This window comes from Struthio camelus, chromosome Z (assembly GCF_040807025.1).
Source record: "Struthio camelus isolate bStrCam1 chromosome Z, bStrCam1.hap1, whole genome shotgun sequence".
NCBI classification, from domain to species: Eukaryota; Metazoa; Chordata; class Aves; order Struthioniformes; family Struthionidae; genus Struthio; species Struthio camelus.
The window spans coordinates 17,635,392-17,656,367 of NC_090982.1; the positions used below are offsets into that span (position 1 = coordinate 17,635,392).

The window sequence follows — 20,976 nt, forward strand, 5'->3', positions numbered from 1 at the left end:
GATAGATCTAGAGCGTGGGTCTGATATTTTTGTTTCAGGTGCAATATTGCTAACGTTGGTAGTGTTTTGCTCTGGGACTGGCTGGCTGGATTCAGCTTTTCACAAGAGGATGCCTGAGCTTTCCCATCTAAGGCTCTCCAATGTTTGGGGAAAATGTAGCCCAGTAACTGTTGAAGGCAGTTATGGAGGAACGATGTTTTTACGTGCTACCCCTTGGCTGTTCTCCCATCTTTCCACCCACTGGTTCTAGTGTTGCTGTATCCACAGTTGGTGTTTTTGATACTGCTACCTTGGTCATTTCAGTTTTGTGTGCTCTTACTGAATATATAATATACTGTTATGCAGGTGCTGCTGGCCTTGGAAGACTGTATTCCCCCAAAGGCCCCAGCACTATACTCCAGTTATCTCTGCACTCTGGCCATTTCTCGCATGACACCCCTTTCACCACCTGTGAGATCCAGCCATGCCTCACAGCACTGTCTGTGACTTTTCTCAGCTTCTCACATTGTTACTGCTCATGTCTGGCAATTTCTGATGTCAGATCCTGTAGTCTTCCATGTCCTGTTCACAAAGATAAACTTCTGGCCAGGACCTCGTCACCCGCTGGCAGCCCAAATGCAAACCATCTGAACTAGAGAGCCTGGGGACAGAACAAAGCCAATTTCAGACCTTGAAATGATCATGAAGTTACCCGTGTGAATTTGTCGTTTTGCTGAATGCACAAGGACTGCCTATACTGAAGGCTTTTCACATTAAAGACTTGCTTATTTTGCTTTTGCAGTTTTATCATTTTATTAATAATTTGATCTAACATACTGCAAGGGCCTGTCTTTGGCATTGGCTGAAGTGTGCACATTCAGCTTTTCAGTCAGGTACATAACTGCAGTTTAAAACTTGACCACTGAATTTGTCATTTCAAAAAAATGAAGAACAGTAGCTCTCTTCTGGTATGTTTTTGAGCGAGGAATTTCTTGAGATTCTACAGCATTAGGTACCGTCTATGCAGCAAGAAAATATGAAGAAGGTAAAACTGAAAATTTTTGAGAATGTTGTTTTATGAGAAGCCTCTATCCTTCAAGGCTTGTCTGCCACACTCAACCCATTGCCCAAACCCCAGGCACCCTCCATTGTACACATCAGAGACCAGTGTTTTAACGTTCTGCAGATGCTCCAGCCTCACTAGCCCAACCGTCCCACTGTTAAAAGCCTACAGCAGTAGTTAGTCCTCTCCCTGGGGAGAAAGCACAAAGGAGGGATACTGGCATGTGAATGGTACTTTCCTGAAACAGTTATAACCTCTTCTTGGATGTTCGCTTCTAAGTGCCATGCAAATGTGCAACCTTTTTGCTCAGCTTTAACAGTAAGTTCTCAGGGTGGCATTTCACAGATATATACTGCTCAGAGATGAACCAGACGGACATAATAATATTTTAATGATTCTTCTCCCTTCTGTTTTACTTTACAACCATTGCTAGGTGCACAAAGCTTTGGGGCACAAGAGTGAGTTGTTTTCTAGCTTGCACATTGAAATTATTCATTAAAGCCCAGTTAAAGAATCTGTATTACTCACTTTCTCCTCACTGTAGCAAGCACCCATATGAAAGCATCCGCATTTCCCTGTCCTCTGCGGACTCAGGGATGCTTTTCTGGTGGCTTTTGCCCCTAAAGCCCTCCACATTGCTCCTCAAAGATGTTGCAATGATGTTTGTTTCAGACGTGTGGCAGAAGCACCAGATCAGAATTCATGATCATAATGCAAGGTTTTTCCATATTTGCTACTAGCTCAGTGAAGAGACAAGTTTCACGTATTGATCTCCTTGCCTTTGAGTGGGAGACATTTAAAATGCTTGGTGCAGACACAAGTGTTTTAGGGTAGCCTAACAAGCTCTTGAGAGCTAAAGTTACTGGCCGCATGTGTGCTATTAGCTTGTTGCGTGTATGAGGTATAACAGAGTAGCTTAAATATCAGTCAGAGCAACTCAAGTTAATGCATTTCACCTTGCTTTTGTGAAGGGCTAAGCGTGCTCATGGTATTCACTGTTACTCCTAGACTAAGGTGCTTCCACTTGTTGGACTACAAGGACATGATCCTGTGTTTGAGCTCGCTCCCACGGTGGAGACATCATCATGGTGATGTTTCTGTGTACTCATGGGTAGTGCCTGGGCCTGATGGAAATTCAGAAAGCTATGGATCTGTAAAAGACCTGTAACTGCAGTAATGAATGCAGTGAATGTTGCAAGATGAAAAGAGCAGACAGTGATCCTACTGCATTTTGATTTATTCTAGCATCACCTTTTACACTGGTCCTTAAAGGAATGCTCAGCTACTCTAAACAGGCATCTCATTACAACAGCAGCCCTACAAAAAATAAATAAACTATGTCCCTCCTATAGAAGAAACTGTACAGTCTGCTCAGATAAAATAAAGTGCACGCACATCTCAAACTTGGATCAAGCCTTAGACAAATTTTTTCTGGAGACTAAAAGATGTGCTTCAAATTCAAAACTGTAATTTGAAATAAAACAGATACCCTCCTGTTTTCCATTTTCTGAGCTGCAAGTTTAAGGATACATATACAGTGCACAAAAAGTTATGTGACTCTGCTTGCTGGCTTACTAATTTGTCTAACAAGGTTAATAATACAGCATTGAATGTATGGAATGTAATGCATGACAACAGTCAGAATGTTAGCCCATGATCAGCAGAATTTCCCTAAGATTTATTAGCATATGTTAAAGTGCGAGACTGTATCTCCTCTATTGTCGCTCCTGCTGCCTAAATTTTGCCAGTGTGCATTAAACTCTGCTATAAGGGTAGGTCATGCCTATGTTTTTGTCTTGGGAGCGTATTCTTGCAATAAAAATCCTCTCAAAATTTCCTGCTTGCTTTTTTTGCAGCCTGAGTAAGCTTTGGATATGGAATGTGAACTATGTGAACATCCTTTATTATAAATAGCATTATTTTACGCTAATACTATCCCTTCAGAGTTGTAATTCCCTTCAGTGTTTTTTCCATACTTGCCAAAAAACATAATCTGTCTCTAAATATTCAAGCTACAAAGACAAGTGCTGTACAGGGATATCACAATATCCTGTGTCCAGTGCTGGGCTCCCCAGTACAAGAGAGACATGGCACTACTGGAGAGAGTCCAGCAGAGGGCTACCAAGATGATTACAGGGCTGGAGCACCTCTCCTCGGAAGAAAGACTGCAAGAGCTGGGCCTCTTCAGCCTGGAGAAGAGAAGATTGAGAGGCGATCTCATCAATGTGTACAAGTATCTGAAGGGAGAGTGTCAAGACGATGAGGCCAGTCTCTTCTCCGTGGTGCCCAGCGACAGGACAAGAGGCAACGGGCACAAACTGAACCACAGGAAGTTCCACCTGAACCTGAGAAAAAACTTCTTCACTGTGAGGGTGACAGAGCACTGGAGCAGGTTGCCCAGAGAGGCTGTGGAGTCTCCTTCCCTGGAGATATTCCAAACCCGTCTGGATGTGATCCTGGGCAATGTGCTCTAGAGGCCCCTGCTTGAGCAGGGGGGTTGGACTAGACGATCTCCAGAGGTCCCTTCCAACCTCAACCATTTCGTGATTCTGTGATTCTGTAATAGGACCTAATTAATCTCTACCCTCTTCTACCTACACCAGGAGTGTAGATAGAGTCTTGCTACTGTCCTGTAAAGGTGCAGGATGTAAATCATGAAATTAATGTTGCGATATGCCTACTGTCTCTGGCTTGCTTTGGCACTGGTTGCGTTAAATGTGGTTTTGTGCTGCGTTTTGTGCATGAAAGCACAGTGAACTGGATAGATGCAGTGGCTATCACAGGCACACATCTCACTTACTCAATTTGCAAGAGCTCTGCTTCTCTCTTTGGAGTTTTTGTCAGATTTAATGTTAGGTAAAGAACTAAGAATCATTTAAGGGTGAGCAGAGGCTAGACAGGCTCTTGACCGCTGTTGTCTTTTATGCATGTCAAATCTGCTGCTAATTGTCACTTGTTCTCATGTGATGACATGACATTTACACTTGTGAGTCTGCTGCAAGATGAGTTCTCAGGTGCCTTGTCCTCATGTTGTTTCTCCCCAGGGACTTGCTACAACGGCAATGGCCGGTTCTACCAGGGTTGGGCCAATGTTACGGCCTCCGGCATCCCCTGCCAGAAGTGGAGCGACCAGGTGCGCAACAATGTGTGACCTACCAAAAGCAAAACTGTGCTCAAGGTCTGCTTTTCCAAAGAGCTTCCCAGAGGCAGGCAGTCCTGTCCCGTTGACAGGACTGGGTTAAGGACAGGCTGCCTTCATTCTTACGTTAACTGATGTTTCACGCAGTCTCCATAGTTCAAACTGCCAGTTGCCTCTTCTCATTGCAAGATGCGTTCTCAGGATTCTTGCAAGCTACTGCAAGGCTGTTGTGCTTCTTCCTTTCTTTCTCTGTTCCTTTTTTTTTTTTTTAATATCAGCAGGAGAAATTATACTTAGATACTAATGCAATTTACTTCCTCCCACAAGGTTCCTCACTTACACAGGAGGACTCCTCAAGTTTTCCCTGAGCTGTCTGGTGCAGAGAATTACTGCCGTAATCCAGGAGGTGAAAATGAACGTCCCTGGTGTTATACAAAAGACCCATCTGTGAACTGGGAATACTGCAGCGTGTCTCCTTGTGGAGATGGTAAGCATCTCTAATTCATGATTTGTACCACGGTGGTTGTTTTGGGACCACGTAGGGTCTTGGCATCCTGCATGTCACACCATGACCTTCCAGACCATACTAATTTATTCTGACTTCTGGATTCGACCAATACTATTTCTTTGAAAAAAGGCATCCAGCATCTATAATCAGGAGGTATAATACCCATTTTACAGATGGGAAAAGGAAGATAGAGAAATGGAGTAACTTATCCCTGATTACATTAAGGCCCAAGGATCAATTCAAATTTGCTGTGCATTTTGCACTGTGAGAAATGAATTGACCACAACTGTGTTTTAAGGAAAAGGCAAGGTTTAAGGCACCTGAAATATTTTGCAAATTTGTCTTGCTTTTGATGATTTGTCTCAGTAAAAACAAATCCTAACTAAAAAAAAAATCTGAAAAAGATGGAAACATTTTCTTTTCGTGGTGTTGAAACTAAGCCTTTCTATTATCTCTCGTTCAAAAAGCAGTTGTTTCAAAACATATTACATTAAAATATGTAATTTTAAGATCTCAAGATTTGGAAGTAAGACGATTCCACTTGGACAGAGAAAAGAGGTGTTGTGGGCTTAAGGGAACACAAGTTAGTACCAGTTTAGCAAGCCTTAAAAAAGAATAATTTAATTAAATTTCTTTCTATTCTCAATGATTGCAAATACAAATTAGCAGTTTCTAGGATGAGTCAGAAAATGCTCAACAGATGGTTTTTTCTAGAGATACAGTCAAATATACTATTTCACAGTAATTTGCCACAGTTAGACCATGCCCATGAAGGCATTCAGGTGCAAACTGATGGAGGCATGGGAGTATTCTAGGATATTATCCCTATGGACTTACCTTTCTCTCACAATCTTTGCTGCACATTCCTTGTGGGATGCATGATACTGTGCAGTGTGGATCTTTGATCCTTTCCCATGCAGACGTTATTGTATCTGAACACTTTTTGAGACCTTCGAGTGATCTCGCACTTGTAATTCTCACTGTCCGTCTGATTCATTATTAAATTGTGGGGATGAAACCCTTGTCTTGGGAATTGTGTCTTGGTTATTACCAGATCCTGTATGTTCGTGTTTGGCAGGCAAGCAGGGATTTTGCTTCCTTTAAATCTAGCCCCCTCCCAGTATGATCCTCTTGTGAAGTCATATCGTTGTATCTCTCATACCACAGTAATCCCAGGACAACAATCTGATTCCATTAAGTACTTCTTTAGGGAAAGCCCTGTAGAGTAAAACGGTTATAACCTTCTGATTTTGTTTTCGTTACAGCATCATTATCACTAGGAACAAGAAAACCCAATGGAGAGACTCCAAATCTCCCCCCTGCTCCTCCCTTTTCCCCTACCTACTCCATGACTGTTATCATTTCGATCATCTCCAGCTTTGCCCTGATAGTGATCCTTGCTATTGTCACCCTAGTTTGCTGCCGTCGGCGAAAGCAATGGAAAAACAAAAAGAGGTAAGGGTCAGGACTTAATTCCAGGCCACAAATTCTATTTTGAAACGGGGCTTGCTGGCAAGCCCAGACTACTGACTGAGAGCATAGTCCAGATAGCTTTCGGTCAGGTGAGCAGCCCTCCTTTCATCTGTTGCAATGCCAGAGCAAGCTCTCACAAGTCCATGTTGCTCCTGTATCAGAGCAGAACTTGACCTGGCGGCTATTTTGAGGGAGTAGTGTGAGACCCTGCGGTGAGCCTTTGCCAGCAGCCCCACTGCACCTCCTTTTTCCATTCTGGAAGACGCCATCACCAGAGGAGATGCCAACGGCTGTCCCCTGGCAGAGGAGTGCGTGCACACTCACCTAACAACTTCTCCATCGTTTCAGGGAGTCAGAAACGCCGACGCTCACCACACTGCCCTCTGAACTCCTCTTGGACAGGCTGCACCCCAACCCTATGTACCAGCGGATGCCCCTTCTCCTCAATCCAAAGTTACTCAGCCTGGAGTATCCACGAAACAATATTGAATATGTGAGAGATATTGGGGAAGGAGCATTTGGCAGAGTCTTTCAAGCAAGGTAAGGGGCCTGTGTGTGAGTCCTCCCTAACTGGAGGTATCTGGGAAAAAACAGCAGTTGTACAACTATTTTCTGAAAACCAGAAATCTTCTGTTCGTTTACTCAAATTGCTACAGAGAAACAAACTATTCAAATAAAAATCAAAAGCATACGGTAGAAGGACCAAATGGTAAAACTCAGACTTGACTAATTATTTCCGTTGTTCTCTGCTTTCCATTGATAATTGCTAAATTGTTGTGACAGATGCCCTGTTCTTCTGTCTAGTAGATATAGTGCCTCACTTACATACCAAAGTCTGGTGTAAATGCTTAGCTAAGTTTATCATGCCTGTTTTTGCCAAGAATATTCCCTGTGAAATGTGACCTATTGTGAAATTCTTATATTTTCCAGTATTTGCAAATTGTCAGTCTGTAGTGTCCTACATTACAAAGTCAACACTGGCCAATAATTACTGCAGAGGGCAATGTGTCATGCTACAGTTAGGTCCTGACCCAGTTTCCATTTAATTCAGTGGCAAAACCAAACCTAGCTGAACCAAGAAAGCCGTGAAAATCCCAGCCCACTTAGGCCAACCTCCTTCTGCCCTTGTTGCTTACTCAGTCTGCATTTTTGCAATTCAGAGCCGTTGTTGCCTGTTTTAAGTTAAAGACTTAGATGTGATCCCAGTTCTGTTGAATCTCGTAGGAGTTGAGATCATTCCCTTCTTAAAAGGTAAAAACCCAGAGAAGAGCCCAGTCCTACTTAGACTGATGTGGATGCAAGGACTCTTGTTAGCCTCAAAAGAGTCTGTCATTTTGGCATGAGAGCCTTAAGCCAACACTGGCGTTCCTGGAAAATCCCATCCCAAAATTACTGAAGAAAGGTGGACAGGCTGTACAATTAAGTTTTTGCTTAGGCTGGGTTGTCTTTTCTTTGTCTTTTCACAACTGATGAGCCTGCGATGCAGCCAGAACGCAGCATGGCTGATTTTTTCACCATATCTGGAGTAGTGTGTGATGGCAGAGAAATACAGGGAACTATCAGAGTCCTAACACGGGCCAGGACCTGCTTGGTGGAACAGCTCCTATTGACTTCAAAGTCAAAGGACTCTGCTTGCAAGGAGCAATCACCAGAGCAGATACTTTCAATGTTTATAGTTAAACTGTTGACATATCTGTTAGGAAGTGAATTATACACAGGTTAAATCTGTTGGAGGGGGGGAACAATTTCAACAGATGTGACAGATTTTTTTTTTAATGAAAGGATGTGAAAGAAATGCAGGCATACTTTTCTTTAATATGGAGAGAGCTAAAAATAACAAAGTTTAAAGGGCACACAGTGGGAAAATCACAGATGCTTAGCCTGTGATTGATTGTTAACTTGGATGGCTAAGTTGAATGCATTTGAACTTGAATCAAGAACAAAGCATGCTGGTACTGTATCACAGCTGTGCTCTGGACACTGTATGTGAGCCACCTCAGGTATGCAAAACAGCCTTCATCCCAGTTGTCTGACTAAGATCCAGAGAGGGCATTTGGTACACCCTGATGGATGTTAGCTTCTCTCTGTCACTATGGGTATCTTAACCACACTGCAGAAGCTGCAAGCAAGACACACAGTCTTTATGCCAACTGCTATTTCAGTGCTGCATCAGGAATTTAAATAGAATGGAGGTGCTGCATAGACCTTTCTGAACTGGCCTCTGTATGGAAATGACTGTAATGACTCTCACCCATACTGAACAGAACCTCTCACAGGCTATTCAAACATCATTAAAGCTTCGGGTTAAGCAAGTATTAAAGTGGTGTAGGGACCTTTCATGTGGGTTTAACCTGCCGCAATTCTGCTATTCCTTCTAAATAACAATTTTTCGTGTTGTTAATTGAAACTTGGAGAAAAAGCAGAAAAAAGCAATCTTACTAGCCAGCTTTTGCACACTGGTGCGTACTATACTTTGAGATCATGTGTTCTCTGTGGCTTATGGAAGCTGCTATGGCAGCATTCCTTCTGAGGAGCTTCTTTATTGTTATCAATATCTCAATCAAAAGCGCTTCTGAAATATCTTATTTCCAGGGAAAAGTTAAGCCACTAGCATTTCTGTACGCAGCTGACACATCAGAAGAGACTGCTAATAATCCAGTAGCATCAGTTGTGCATCCCTCCAGGTTACTGGAGCTATCACAACTTAAATTGTTGCCTTCTCACCTCAGATGGATAAAATGTACTTGTCTACATGTGTTAAATGGACATCTCAGACTAAGTTTAGCAATCCTCTTACTTCTCCTGGTTTAATGTTTCATCCCTGTAAACATAGCTCTGCACATAGTGCCAGTAATGCTTTGCCAGTTGGCTTGCTTTGAATCCTGATTCAGTGTTTACTTACTCCTGGGTCAAGCAACATGTTAGGACAGGAAGTGACTGGCTATTATTTACTAGCTACTTCTGAAAGGCTGCCATTTTCACTAAGAACTAATTCCCACTGGACGGGATGAGGAAGTAACCGGTTACCTTAACAGATGTCTTTGAAACAAGATTAGGGACCTGGCTCAAGTCAGTCCCAATTGGGTTGTGGTCACCAGTTCAACGTCTTCTGCTAAGGGGCATATTGCATTTACCCTCATACACCGTCAGCGCACAATAAGTAGCTTTCAAGCCCTGTGCAGATCAACAAGCAGATTTCTCCCAGAGCTGGATCTGTGTGATCTAGCCCAAGACTGAAGCCAAGACTGTCTGAAACCTTGGACATGAGGTCTTTGTCAGCAGTTCAGCTCCACAGGCCTGCTGGGACCACTTTGCAAACTCACAGCTCGTTGTCCACATGAGAGACAAGGCTGTCCCTAGGGCCTGACGAGGGTCGTGGAAAGACAGTCAAAGGTTAGGGTGGCAGGAGTTTTTCCACCATAGATTTCTTCATTTTCTTTTCAAGTGCAAAGGGTGTTTCTTTGACTTGCTGTCTCAAATATAGCTGAAAAACAGTGTGGAAGTTTATTTTAAAAAAATACCGCATTCAAATCCCCTGCTAGTGCAGAATACTTTCCTGCATATGCAGTTTTCTCCAAGGGAGAGGGTAAGAGTAGGTCTCTATCAGCCTCAATAGATGCTAACTACATCCTTTAACAGTCTAACAGAAGCTGCCCAGCATGGATGCTAAGGAATACGGGAGACAGAACAAAATCTAAAATGCATATTCATGCTGCTCCTCAATCTTTTGCAGTTAACTGCTCTGGAAAGAAAGTCTAACCAGAAATTGAAAGTCAGGCACTCTTTTGTTGATAGATTGGGGGCTTAAATCTCTATTTGCGCCACTGGTTAGTTCCTTGACCTGAGGAACCTAAAAGCCAAATGCTGTCAGCGCTGCACAAATCTATCAATGGGGAAGAAGGCATGAACAGGTCTTCTGTCCCGTCTAGCGTTATGCAAAAACAGTAGGAGTATTTTGCCTAAGCATTTAGGAAATCAGTAGAGAGGAAACCTAATGCCATTTCTGTTGATGTTGCTTAATTCTAGAAGAAAATTATCTATTGTCTACAATAAATACTCCATATTCTGGCCTGGAGCAGGAATTCTGTTTAATTTCAGCTGTAGCAGCTTTGCCTTACTCCCCTGCAAATGTGTCTCTATCACATTCTGCAAAGACTGTCTTTTGGGCACCAAAGGGCTCAACTTCAACAGCTCTCTGCCAAGACTGCTAACAAAGGCGCTCTCTGTTCCAGTTCAGTGTGATTTTCCCACATCTGCTAAGAACTGGATTGAAGCTGGGATATCGGTTCTTGCGGGTAAAATTACTCACCATTGTCTAAGGCCCAACAAAAAGCCGTGTGCAACTTATTTAAGTTCCACTTAGGTTACTTCACACTACAGGATTTCAGTGATGGACAGATGGATGGATGTACTTCAAGCTTTGGCCTAGGATGGGTTTCTGTCTCCAAAGCACGCCGTATAAAGCTGTGCCAGCTCCTTGTTTTGGCACGGCACTAACTCTGCTAGCCAGTGATGAGTTGTAATCTACAATGAGACTGCATGGAAGAGATAAATGTCCTCCTCTTTCCATTTTTAAATGCTCTGCTGGGTGCTTCAGAGTATTGTCGCTGACTTTCTCAAGCACTGAGATTTAGCAGCAGCTGATACATGAGGAGGCTTTTCCCCTCTTACTAGAATGGAAACTCACTCCCAGCAGAGGGGAAAAACAGAAAGACATTTTGCTTTAATGGAGGCACTAGCAAATAAATGCGGAGTCTGTTCCTCTGCTCCCATATGCTGGACCTCCTCACCCGAATGCCTCGGCAGCAATCTGGCTGCCTGTGAGATTCCTTTCCAGATGGGCATCCTGCCATCTTCTGACATTTGACATTTATAGTATCCAAGTGCATCTGTTGCAACTGCCATATGTCTGGAGTAGACGACAAGGAAACTGGAAGTTTGCTTTGGAAATCGGAACCTCCTCTTGGGGCTACTGAACAGTAAAATATCCTGGCATTTAAGCAAAGGGAAGGCAGTCAGGCCAGTGTAGTAACATGAAACTTAAATAGGTGCCACTTTCTGTGGCCTTTGGAAGGTTACCTGTAAGGAGCGTGTTTTAACTGCAAGGGCATGGCTTCTGCAGGACCCCTGAGAAGAGCTTGACTGGGCAACAAAAATGCTTCTCAGAGGTCTGATGCATGTTTGCAGGGTGGAAAGTTACTGTGCTCTGGGAAGAGCTATCCCTAAATCTTTGGCAAGTCTGTCTAATTAATTAAATGTGTTTAGGCCAGAGTGACCTTTGGATAACAAAGCAAAATGAGTCTGTGATTGCTCTAAGTCAGGAAGCTCCATTTCCTATGGATTTGAGTCAGGAGATAGCTAAGCTCTAAGCAAAGATTCACCGGCATTCATGCACTGGGCTGATCTTCAGAGAGGACGCATATGTGGTTTGTCTCTTCTGTCCAGCCACCTGTTCCCACAAAACTTGCAGGAACATAGCTGTTTCCCAGCTGCCCCACCCTGTTAAACTCAGCTGAAATTATCTAATTGGTTCAAAAATCGTTAGAGTACAGACACACACAAACACAGACACACAAAGAACAACTGCATAAGGCATTTTCCTTGTAAAACCAGGGGGCATATATTTGCTATATGTAGCTAGATGTACCAGTGTCACCATTGTGCCAGGTGGAAGACAAGATCCAGTGAAAGATGGCTCTTTATTTCAACATTTTCATACAAAATGTATTTATTTTTGACTCTCAGTAGGCTTCATCATTACACCCCAAAAGTGAATAACATAGCTGATTTGACTCAATATTGTCCATGCTGCTCTCCGCCAAGTTTCTGGTGTGTCCTCCAACCCAGGCTTGCAGTTATTTATCTAGGCCTGTTTGTAGCCAGTCTTGGTAAAAAGCCTCTAAACAGAAAAAGCAGTAATTAGAAACAGCTATGCTAGATTTAGTTCTCCCTGAACTAAGTTAAATATGTCTGCACTGTGCACTGTAGACAGGCCGAAGAAAGGAGGTTGGTCTTTCCTATTCCTTCAGTTAATGCTGAGGACTTCCAACTTTTTTCCCTGTCAGCCTATGATTTTCAACACAAACAGAAAACATCTTGTTTGCACGCATCGCGCACCGATATCTTTCCTTTTTTTCACTAGGGCTCCGGGACTGCTGCCTTATGAGCCTTTCACAATGGTGGCTGTGAAAATGCTAAAGGAAGAAGCGTCTGCGGACATGCAAGCTGACTTTCAGAGGGAGGCAGCCCTCATGGCAGAATTTGACAATCCGAATATTGTCAAACTTTTAGGTATCTGGAAAAGACGTCCTACTATGGGATATTGTCCTCTATGAATCCACTGAAGCTTCTTTTTAGGGTGCAGGGGTGAACGCATACGCATGACTAATGCTTAATGCAAAAGGCAATGCTTGTCTCTTTGACAAGAAAAAATGCCTTTTGCAAAAGAGACAAACTTTTCTATGCGTCACTGCATGCTCTGTGGCTCTGTTGAAATCTCTACTGGCACAAGTCTCAAAATGTAGATTTGATCCTATTACCTTAACAGAAAGGGGTGTTTTAATAAACCCTCTTTACCTTGTGTCAGGATATGCCCCTGACCATACTGCTGCGTAGCTCTGCTTCCAGTTTAATAGCACTGGCACAAATGTCTTATGGGGAACACACAAGCTTGCTGGAGCTGTGATTTATCTTGTGGGCATTTAAAAAAACAGGGACAAGTCCTGTTAGTTTCATGGGTCCCGCTTACTATTGTGATGTCTGAACACTCACCAGCAATAAAGAAACATAACGACACAAACAAAAAATAAAACTCCAACCACAAAAACAGCCTCTTCCTTCCCCTCCCTTTCCAACTGAAAGGAAACCCTGGTTTATTGGGCTTTTTAGAAACTCTTGACTCCGTAGCTCTGCTAGTAGGTCATTCTTCTGCTAAGAAAGTTGCCTACCAGGTTTTATTTCAGTAGATTTTCAGTTTCTAACTGAAGTGGATGTCGTTAGCCATCTTCACCTAGCAATCCTGCTGTAAGTTGTTGTAGACATATCTGATCCTTGTGAACAAGCAATTGAGGTCTTCATTCATTTCAGTAGGAAGCTCCACAAAGTTTGGAAATATATAAATCCCTGTTTTGGGAAAGCTGGGTTAATACAAGTTCTTCAGCAACAGAAAAGAAAAGCAAGAAATACCCCAAACTGGAATAAACATCCTGTTTATTGTCAACCCATTTTAAATCAGGAAAGGGCAAAGGGACAGGAATAAACTAGTTTCATATTTTGGGCGTGTGGGGATATAGCCATGTTGTTGAACACAGCCTAGACGATAAGCTTTTGCATACGCTCCTCATGCTTGTCAGGACTTGATGTTTTCACACTGGGAACAGCTGTCTGATTTTTCTCAAAGATTTGACTGGTAGACCATCAACAAGAATTCTGTGTTTCACAACAAGTTGGATGACCAACTGGTAAATGATGGCCCTGAGAAAATAAAACACATATACTTTAAAGGCTGGCTTTTGGTACTAGGCAAGTTAGTAATAGGCATGCTGATGACATAGTATTTTTGCCTCTAACACTGGTTTAATATCACTGTATGCTTACTACAACTGGTTAAAATTTGGGTTTGGAAATGTATGTATTCAGTTGGTGATTGTTCACATACCCAAAAACTTAATGCAGCGAAAAGAGGCTCTTCTGTCCCAACGTTGTCATATAAGGTATGTTTATTACGTGCATCCAGTTGGTGGTTCTGGTCTGAAATGCATGAGTTAGTCATTAGAAAACTTCGAAAAAAAGCAAGCCAAACACTTTCCTACAGACTAACACACTCTCATCAGCTATAGTTGAGTCACAGCAATCCTACTGCATGGTGAGAGTGGAGCCTTGTGCTGATGCAGACCCTCGGTAAAGGTGGTGCAGGGACAAGGATCAGCCAGCACGTGCCCACTGGTGGGACTTGTGTTCTGCACCTGTCGCACGGAAAAAATCTCTCCTTTCTGATGCCTGGGTTTTTTTTTTGTCTTTCTTTCTTTCTTTCTTTCTTTTTTGTTTTTGAGCATCTGTTATACAAAGAGTAATTTCTGCAGACCACATCTTTTGTATATGCTGTTTTCAAAAACACAGAAGAATTTGGGGTAGGAGTGTCTTTGTTTTTCTGTTTTTCAAGTATACCATTGAACTCTTGAACATGTGCCTGAAAATTTTCTTTCCTGATCATCCCTGAGGTTTACCTGTATATGTGTAGCTCCTACACCCCACAGTAGTATAAATGCAAAAGTTACAATAACAAAACCATTAAAAATACAGTAGCCAGGACTGAAGAGATTGCTTCTTGAAAGCATGCCCTTCCAGTTGCATCTGGGAAAAGGTGAAACTCCTGTTAATGCCAGTGTAACCAGGACTGGGCTCTTGATTAGACACAGCTCCAATTCTGTATCCTCCTCTTTGGATGTCCAGACAAACCATGTAGCTGCATGACTTGATTATCATCTCATACAGAGCTCAGCATTGGGTCACTGGCTGAGGGAGTTTCAAAGGCACGAAGGGACCTAACGGAAGTTAAAGGTGTTTGCATGCCTCACCTTTCCCTCTGCCCCCACATGCATTCCTTGAAAAACTCCCCTTAGTGTAAGATTTTGGGGTTTTTTTTGAGAATCTTCTTTGCTCCTCAAAAGTCCTGTGTGGTGCATCTGTTTTCTTTCAGGTGTGTGTGCTGTTGGGAAACCAATGTGCCTCCTATTTGAATATATGGCCTACGGGGATCTTAACGAATACCTGCGTGACCGCTCCCCACGCAACCTCTGCAGCCTGGTGCACGGCAGCCTGGACACGCGGCTCCGTCTCTCCAACCCCTTGGCCCTGTGCTGCACCAGCCAGCTCTGCATTGCCAAGCAGGTGGCTGCCGGCATGGCCTACCTCTCTGAGCGCAAGTTTGTGCACCGGGATTTGGCCACCAGGAATTGCTTAGTGGGAGAGAACATGGTAGTCAAAATTGCCGATTTCGGTCTCTCGAGGAACATGTATTCGGCAGACTATTACAAGGCGAATGAGAATGATGCCATTCCCATCCGCTGGATGCCCCCCGAGTCCATTTTCTACAACCGTTACACCACGGAGTCCGACGTGTGGGCCTACGGGGTGGTGCTGTGGGAGATCTTCTCCTACGGCATGCAGCCCTATTATGGCATGGCTCACGAGGAGGTCATCTACTACGTGAGGGATGGCAACGTCCTCTCCTGCCCTGACAACTGCCCCTTGGAGCTCTACAACCTGATGCGCCTGTGCTGGAGCAAGCTGCCCTCCGACCGGCCGGGCTTTGCCAGCATCCACCGCATCTTGGAGCGCATGTATGAGAGGGCGGTGGCTGCTGCGCAGGTCTGAGGGGGGCACTCCCGAGCGCCCTTTCTCCGGCGTCCCCTGCCCCGGCGATGCCGCGTGAGCGGCCGTCAGCGTGAGCAGTGTGAGTCGACCCCTGCGATCTGATGCAATTCGACCTGTGGCGGAGCGAACTCCCGAGCTGCAGCTCTGCACGAGGAGCTCCTACTGTAGAGCTGGGCCCAACATGCTTAATCTGCCAAAAGGAAAGGGAATAAACTTTCTGCGCTTGAAGGGGTGTCTGTGAGCCATGGCTATGTTAAAGGAAGAGTGCTGTAGGGAGAGCAGAAACAACTTCTTCCTCTGTCAAGCCAGAAGTTTAAAGTGTGTCTCCCTAAAGTGGACTGTGCCTTCCGTACTGTAGGACTAATTTCCAGTCACAAAACCTGGGCTCCATCAGGTTAGAGATGATCCTGGTCTTGCTAACTCAGTACCCATATTTGGAATTTCCAGACGCAAACAGTTCTCCCAGCAAAGCAAACCAACATTTTGCTATCTGCGCTCCCCTTCCTAACACTTTTCTCCATGTACTTTTGCATTTATGCACTTGGCTTTTGCCCTTCCTCATATGTTTTCAACCATCATCTTAGAAAAAAAAATCACAGAAGACAAGCCTTTTTTGGATTTTTTTTTTTTTTACTATTTTAATTTTGCATACTCATTTCCTTTTATAAAAAAGGATGTAGGCCACTTGCTTTTCCCTTTTGACTTCCTCCTTCTCTTTGGCACTTGTGAATATGACTAACAGAAAAAAACAAGAGCGTACAGGACCACCAGCAGTGGCCAGTATAACATGTTACAGAAATGAGCAAAATCCAACAAAGCGCAAAGCCTTATATTTCCAAAAGAGAGTTGCCCACAGTGAGGTTCACAGGTAACTTGTTTGATTTTTGCCAAGGTCTCACCCAAAAGTTTATCTCAAGCATAACAGCCATAAATTTCCCTGCCTCCCCTTTGCTAAGGGAGAAATTCAGCTTGAGGGTCTGGTCCCTGGACCCATGTATCTGGGCAGGCTTAGTTAGTTGCCTCTGACTGCAGTACAGTTCTCCCTGCACCAAGAGCTAGGTAAAACGCAGCTTCTGTGGTCAAAACCTGCACAAATGTGTAAAGCATGAGCCACAACTGGTTGGTTGTCACACCCAGAGACATATCAGTTAGTGAGAAAATATGCTTTCTTTTTGGAGAGCATGGCAGGTCCTGTTCTTCATTTTTCTCCTTTCTCTGTTCTATTTCTGTCTCGCATCCTTTTGTTATTTCCTAACAACAGGTCGTAGGCCCTGAATGTCCTGTTGCAGCATTCATTGACGAGCCTTTCTTGTGCTATATCATGAAAGCAATTAAGGTTGATGCGTGTTATCAGTGGCCTTCAGAGTTAACATGCCAGTTAGAGGAGCATGGACAAGAATGGGAGTCCACACCTAACACAGTTAAGTGTTGCAGACTGCAAAAAACACAGGGCAAAGATAACACTGCCTTGGTTACAGGTGGTCCACAACCCACTTGCAGACACCGGCTGTTGCCTCTCTTATGCTAAGAGTTCTCTAAATCATTATGGATGCTTCACTGCCTGAGTAAAATGGTTTCCTTGGAGGACAGATTTTACCTTTTGGTTCCTTGGGCAGAGAAGAAGAGTAGACCCAGAGTCTCATCACTAATATGAAGTAGAGTCAGAGTCTGAGATGTTTATTATTCTCATAGAATAGAAGCTCTAGCAAGTGAGTGGTCCATGTGGCTTTTGTCATTTTGACACACTGGTTGTGCTCATCCAAGAAACAGCAGCAGACAGTGGCCGTTTATAAGGCTATCAGGAATAGTCTTGGTTTTTGGAAGGTAAATTTGAAAAGCTATGCAAACCATTATGAAGAACAAAACTGGAAAACATGCACTCTCTGCTATGTTTTTCTGTAGTGTCAGTTAATCTCTTCTACATGTCGTAACCTTATGGTTTTTTAAAATAACGATCAGTCATGCATTTTGGTTGTGGCCACAAGAACGCAGTTTACTGTTTTCAGACCACTGGCGTCTATTTCACTCAAACCAAGGAGCTTGCAATTAACCAAATAGTGGGACGAACGAGAGGAAGCCCTACTTGTGCTGTAAAACATTGACAGGCTGAAAATGTTTGGATATCTGCACATTGAGCACAAAATGACCAGTGCTGTCTTACTCATTTAGAAGTTCCTTCCATTACAGAACTCCTTACAGAAGTCTGGATGCTAAAAAAAAACAAAGTCAAAGAACCCCAACATTCCCTATTCAAATAAAATAATTATTGCAGCTCCTTACACAACTCCTGTTACCACTTCGTGAACACCTTCAGCATGTTACATTTTTTCACCTACCTGGTAAAGATGTACTGTCATCCCTGCAGTACAGTAGCAGGAATGAGGAACAGAGACCCTGGGGTTGGGGTTTTCTGCAGAAAGTCACGGGCTGCCCTGTCCTTTCTCAACGCATGTGAATGAACACTGATCCAAAAGCCATTGGGGCGTGCCGATGCCAAACTATGTCCTACCTAAGAAATCATGCTTTTCACGTTCTTGCACATGCACTGTTGTGGCTGGGAGCACTGTCCCAGATCAGGCAGATGTGCCCATAGCGGCTGCCAGGGGCAGGAGGGCTCCGCTGCTGAGCTGAACCCCAGGCGTTTGGCCAAGGGGATGCTTCATCTTCATCACTGTAAACAAGGGTGCACTTATAACTGTAAGGCTTTACGTTAGTTTTGTTTCATCTGCCACCCACTTTTTGAGTGACTGTACACAAGTCACATCATCTTTGTGCAATTCCGTTTTCCCATGGCTAAAAGAGGCTACTGCTTCCTGCCTTCCACTTTTTGCCTGTTTTACCAAGTTAGACCCGAATGGCCTTGGAGCAGGGACTTTCTCCGCCTGCATGTCTCTATTGCACTTGCCACAGTGCCTCGTCTCTCTTGTAAATTGGAGAGCCTTGCAGTGCTCAGGGAGGCAGGATTTTGTCATTCACTCTCTTTAGAGAGGACAGGCTCAGGTCTTGTGTGTTAAACAGTAGTGTGGGTCCAGCATAAGTACTCCTAGGAAACCAGCACCTTCTCCCAATCTGAGAAGTTATGCTGACAGTCTCAATAACAGATTTGTGCAGAACCTATGTCACATGCTAATCTGAGCAAACAAACCCTTTTAAAGCCTGGAGGCCAGGTTGCATTTCTGCCTTCTAAGATCCCACTGTTCGGTGCAGTCACTTGCTCTTCATCTCCCCCAGCTAGAGAGCTTTGAACCCTGATCACAGTTTCCTTGTTCTTTAAACGCTGGATGCAGCTTCTGCTGTTGAATACCCATAATGGGACATGTTATGAAGTTTCCCTTGTTTCCTCTGTGGGCACGAGGTTCCCACAGACTTGGACGAGTAGCCCTTTTCATTGCGCTTTCCTGCCCAAAGCTTCCTCGTGGTGATGGCAGTGGAGGCCCTGACCTGTTGTCTGTAGTTACTAAAGAGTGGAAGATCTGGCTTTCCTTGTCCAGCGTTCCAGACTGTGCCTTGTAAGCCTGCATTGAGATGTGCAGTACTTAGTGACTGTAGCTAGGGATGGAAAAGGGTTCCCATGTTACATGAGAAAAGAGATCATTTCAGGACCATCTCACAGAGCAGCTCTCTGTAACACGCACTCGAAAGATGATAACTGCTCCTGTGTTGTGATCCTAAATGGTCCTCTCCTTTGAGGATTAAATGGTAGATAGATCTTCTGTTGCCTTGGTGTATGGCTGGATTTTATCCTGAGAGTTTCTTCCTGCTGTATGTTTTTCACCTTGCTGAAAGCTGAAAATTGAATTGTTTTCAGAATTTGCCTTCTTTCACAGCTTTCCCCCCCCCCTTCCTTTTGCTTAAGAGTTCTGCTTCTGTAAGTGTAAATGTTATACAAAGTGCTAGTCAAGAGATTTATATGCTCTTCTGGATAACAATGACATAACCCAAGCTGTTTTGAATGAGAGTAAACAGTGGGACTGTCAGAGGGTAGAAGAGGAAAGCAAAGTTTGTTATTCATAAACCTGTTTGGAAGTGAAACTATTTTATAGTCTGTAGTTTGCGTTTACGTGCTCACACAGAGAAAGTGAGTGAGCCAAAAATACGCATTTTTGAAAATTCAGTTCCCGTTTGCATTGATGGCAAAGGGAGTCCTGCAGTCACTGGCACTGGATGAAAATCTCAAAGAGAAGTGGATTCACAGCACATTTGATGTAACTATTCCCTCTGCAAGTGTAGAGCATTTGTAGCATATATAAAGCTTTGTCCTAGATGACAAGTGATGACAATCTCATCAACCGGACGACACAGAGATCCACTGCTGTTTCCACGAATATAGTTAATGGCTGCATTTAAAGTACATTTTAAACAATAAATTCCTATCATTATTGGATACTGCCTGCAACATGCTGCAAAATTGGTTTAACAGAATTAGCTCTGAAACATGTTGGGGACTAAATCCAGTAGTCTGATCTCACATCTCCAAGGCTATGTATACCTATTATTCTGTGATTATTCTGATACACATTTCATGTATGATCATTCTGAATGACATCCAAGCAGAGATGTACATTCTACTTTGTCTCAACCTGTGTAACTCCTGTGTGTAATATTTTATAAAATAAAAAGATATCAGGAAAAGATGAAACTGATTCTTTGTTCTCTGTCTCCTTCCACCTCCAACACTGCATTTATTACTGAAAATGGACATATTTCATGCTAGTAGAAAAGCTTTATTACAGCTTTACTATCAGAATGGTTATACTGTATGCAATTGCAGTCAAAAATTCGCATGGACTTTTCAGATTAAGGCATGTGGCAAAACTAGCCTATTATCTATGCTCAAAATCCTTGCCCTGTGCCAAATGACATTTAGAGAACAGAAAGTGTGGTGTTACTAAAGCAACACTGGTGCCATTCTCTTGGCTACTTTCCCTTGACGGAGTAACGTAAAGGATGTCTCATGTAGATGAGCATGACATCTGCCTTACCTCATGATCTCTGGATCATGGATTCTGATCTCACACCTAGAGATATTAGAGAATAAAATCATGGTATAAAATCAGAGGAGAACTGAGTTTGCTGACTGTAGCATATACCTGAGAAAATAGTTGGCCATTGATGGTTTGTTTAAAAAAAGTCATAACTTCTCTTTCTGCACAAGACCCCTATTCTTCAGGTCATTCAGTAAGCCTCGCAAAGTCTTCTGGAATTCTAGCAATTTTAGAATTCATGGCAAATTTTTGACAATCCAAACTGGAGATTAAAACCAGATTTCCGGACTATAATTAGCCAGGAAAGCCGTGAAGTACATTCTTTTTTTTATTTTTAATGTGATGTAAGATCTTTTCTGTAACTAGATTTGCCTGGAATCTTAAAAAAAATACTCTTTTGTAAATATTGTCCTTACTGAGAATGTATGTGATGAACTTGGAACCAGTCTACCTC

The 20,976-nt window shown here is 43.3% G+C and overlaps 1 protein-coding gene across 1 annotated transcript in view; it reads left to right on the plus strand.

The window, feature by feature from the left end:
- MUSK (muscle associated receptor tyrosine kinase) overlaps positions 1-20,165 on the plus strand; it is a 62,795-nt gene extending 42,630 nt beyond the window's left edge. Inside the window, exons 12-17 of the mRNA XM_009676783.2 lie at positions 4,087-4,175; positions 4,509-4,668; positions 5,955-6,144; positions 6,511-6,702; positions 12,305-12,453; positions 14,861-20,165. Coding sequence (XP_009675078.2) covers positions 4,087-4,175; positions 4,509-4,668; positions 5,955-6,144; positions 6,511-6,702; positions 12,305-12,453; positions 14,861-15,537 — 1,457 coding nt within the window. The 3' untranslated portion in view covers positions 15,538-20,165. The remainder of the gene's footprint in view (positions 1-4,086; positions 4,176-4,508; positions 4,669-5,954; positions 6,145-6,510; positions 6,703-12,304; positions 12,454-14,860) is intronic.
- Positions 20,166-20,976: the final 811 nt, after the last annotated feature.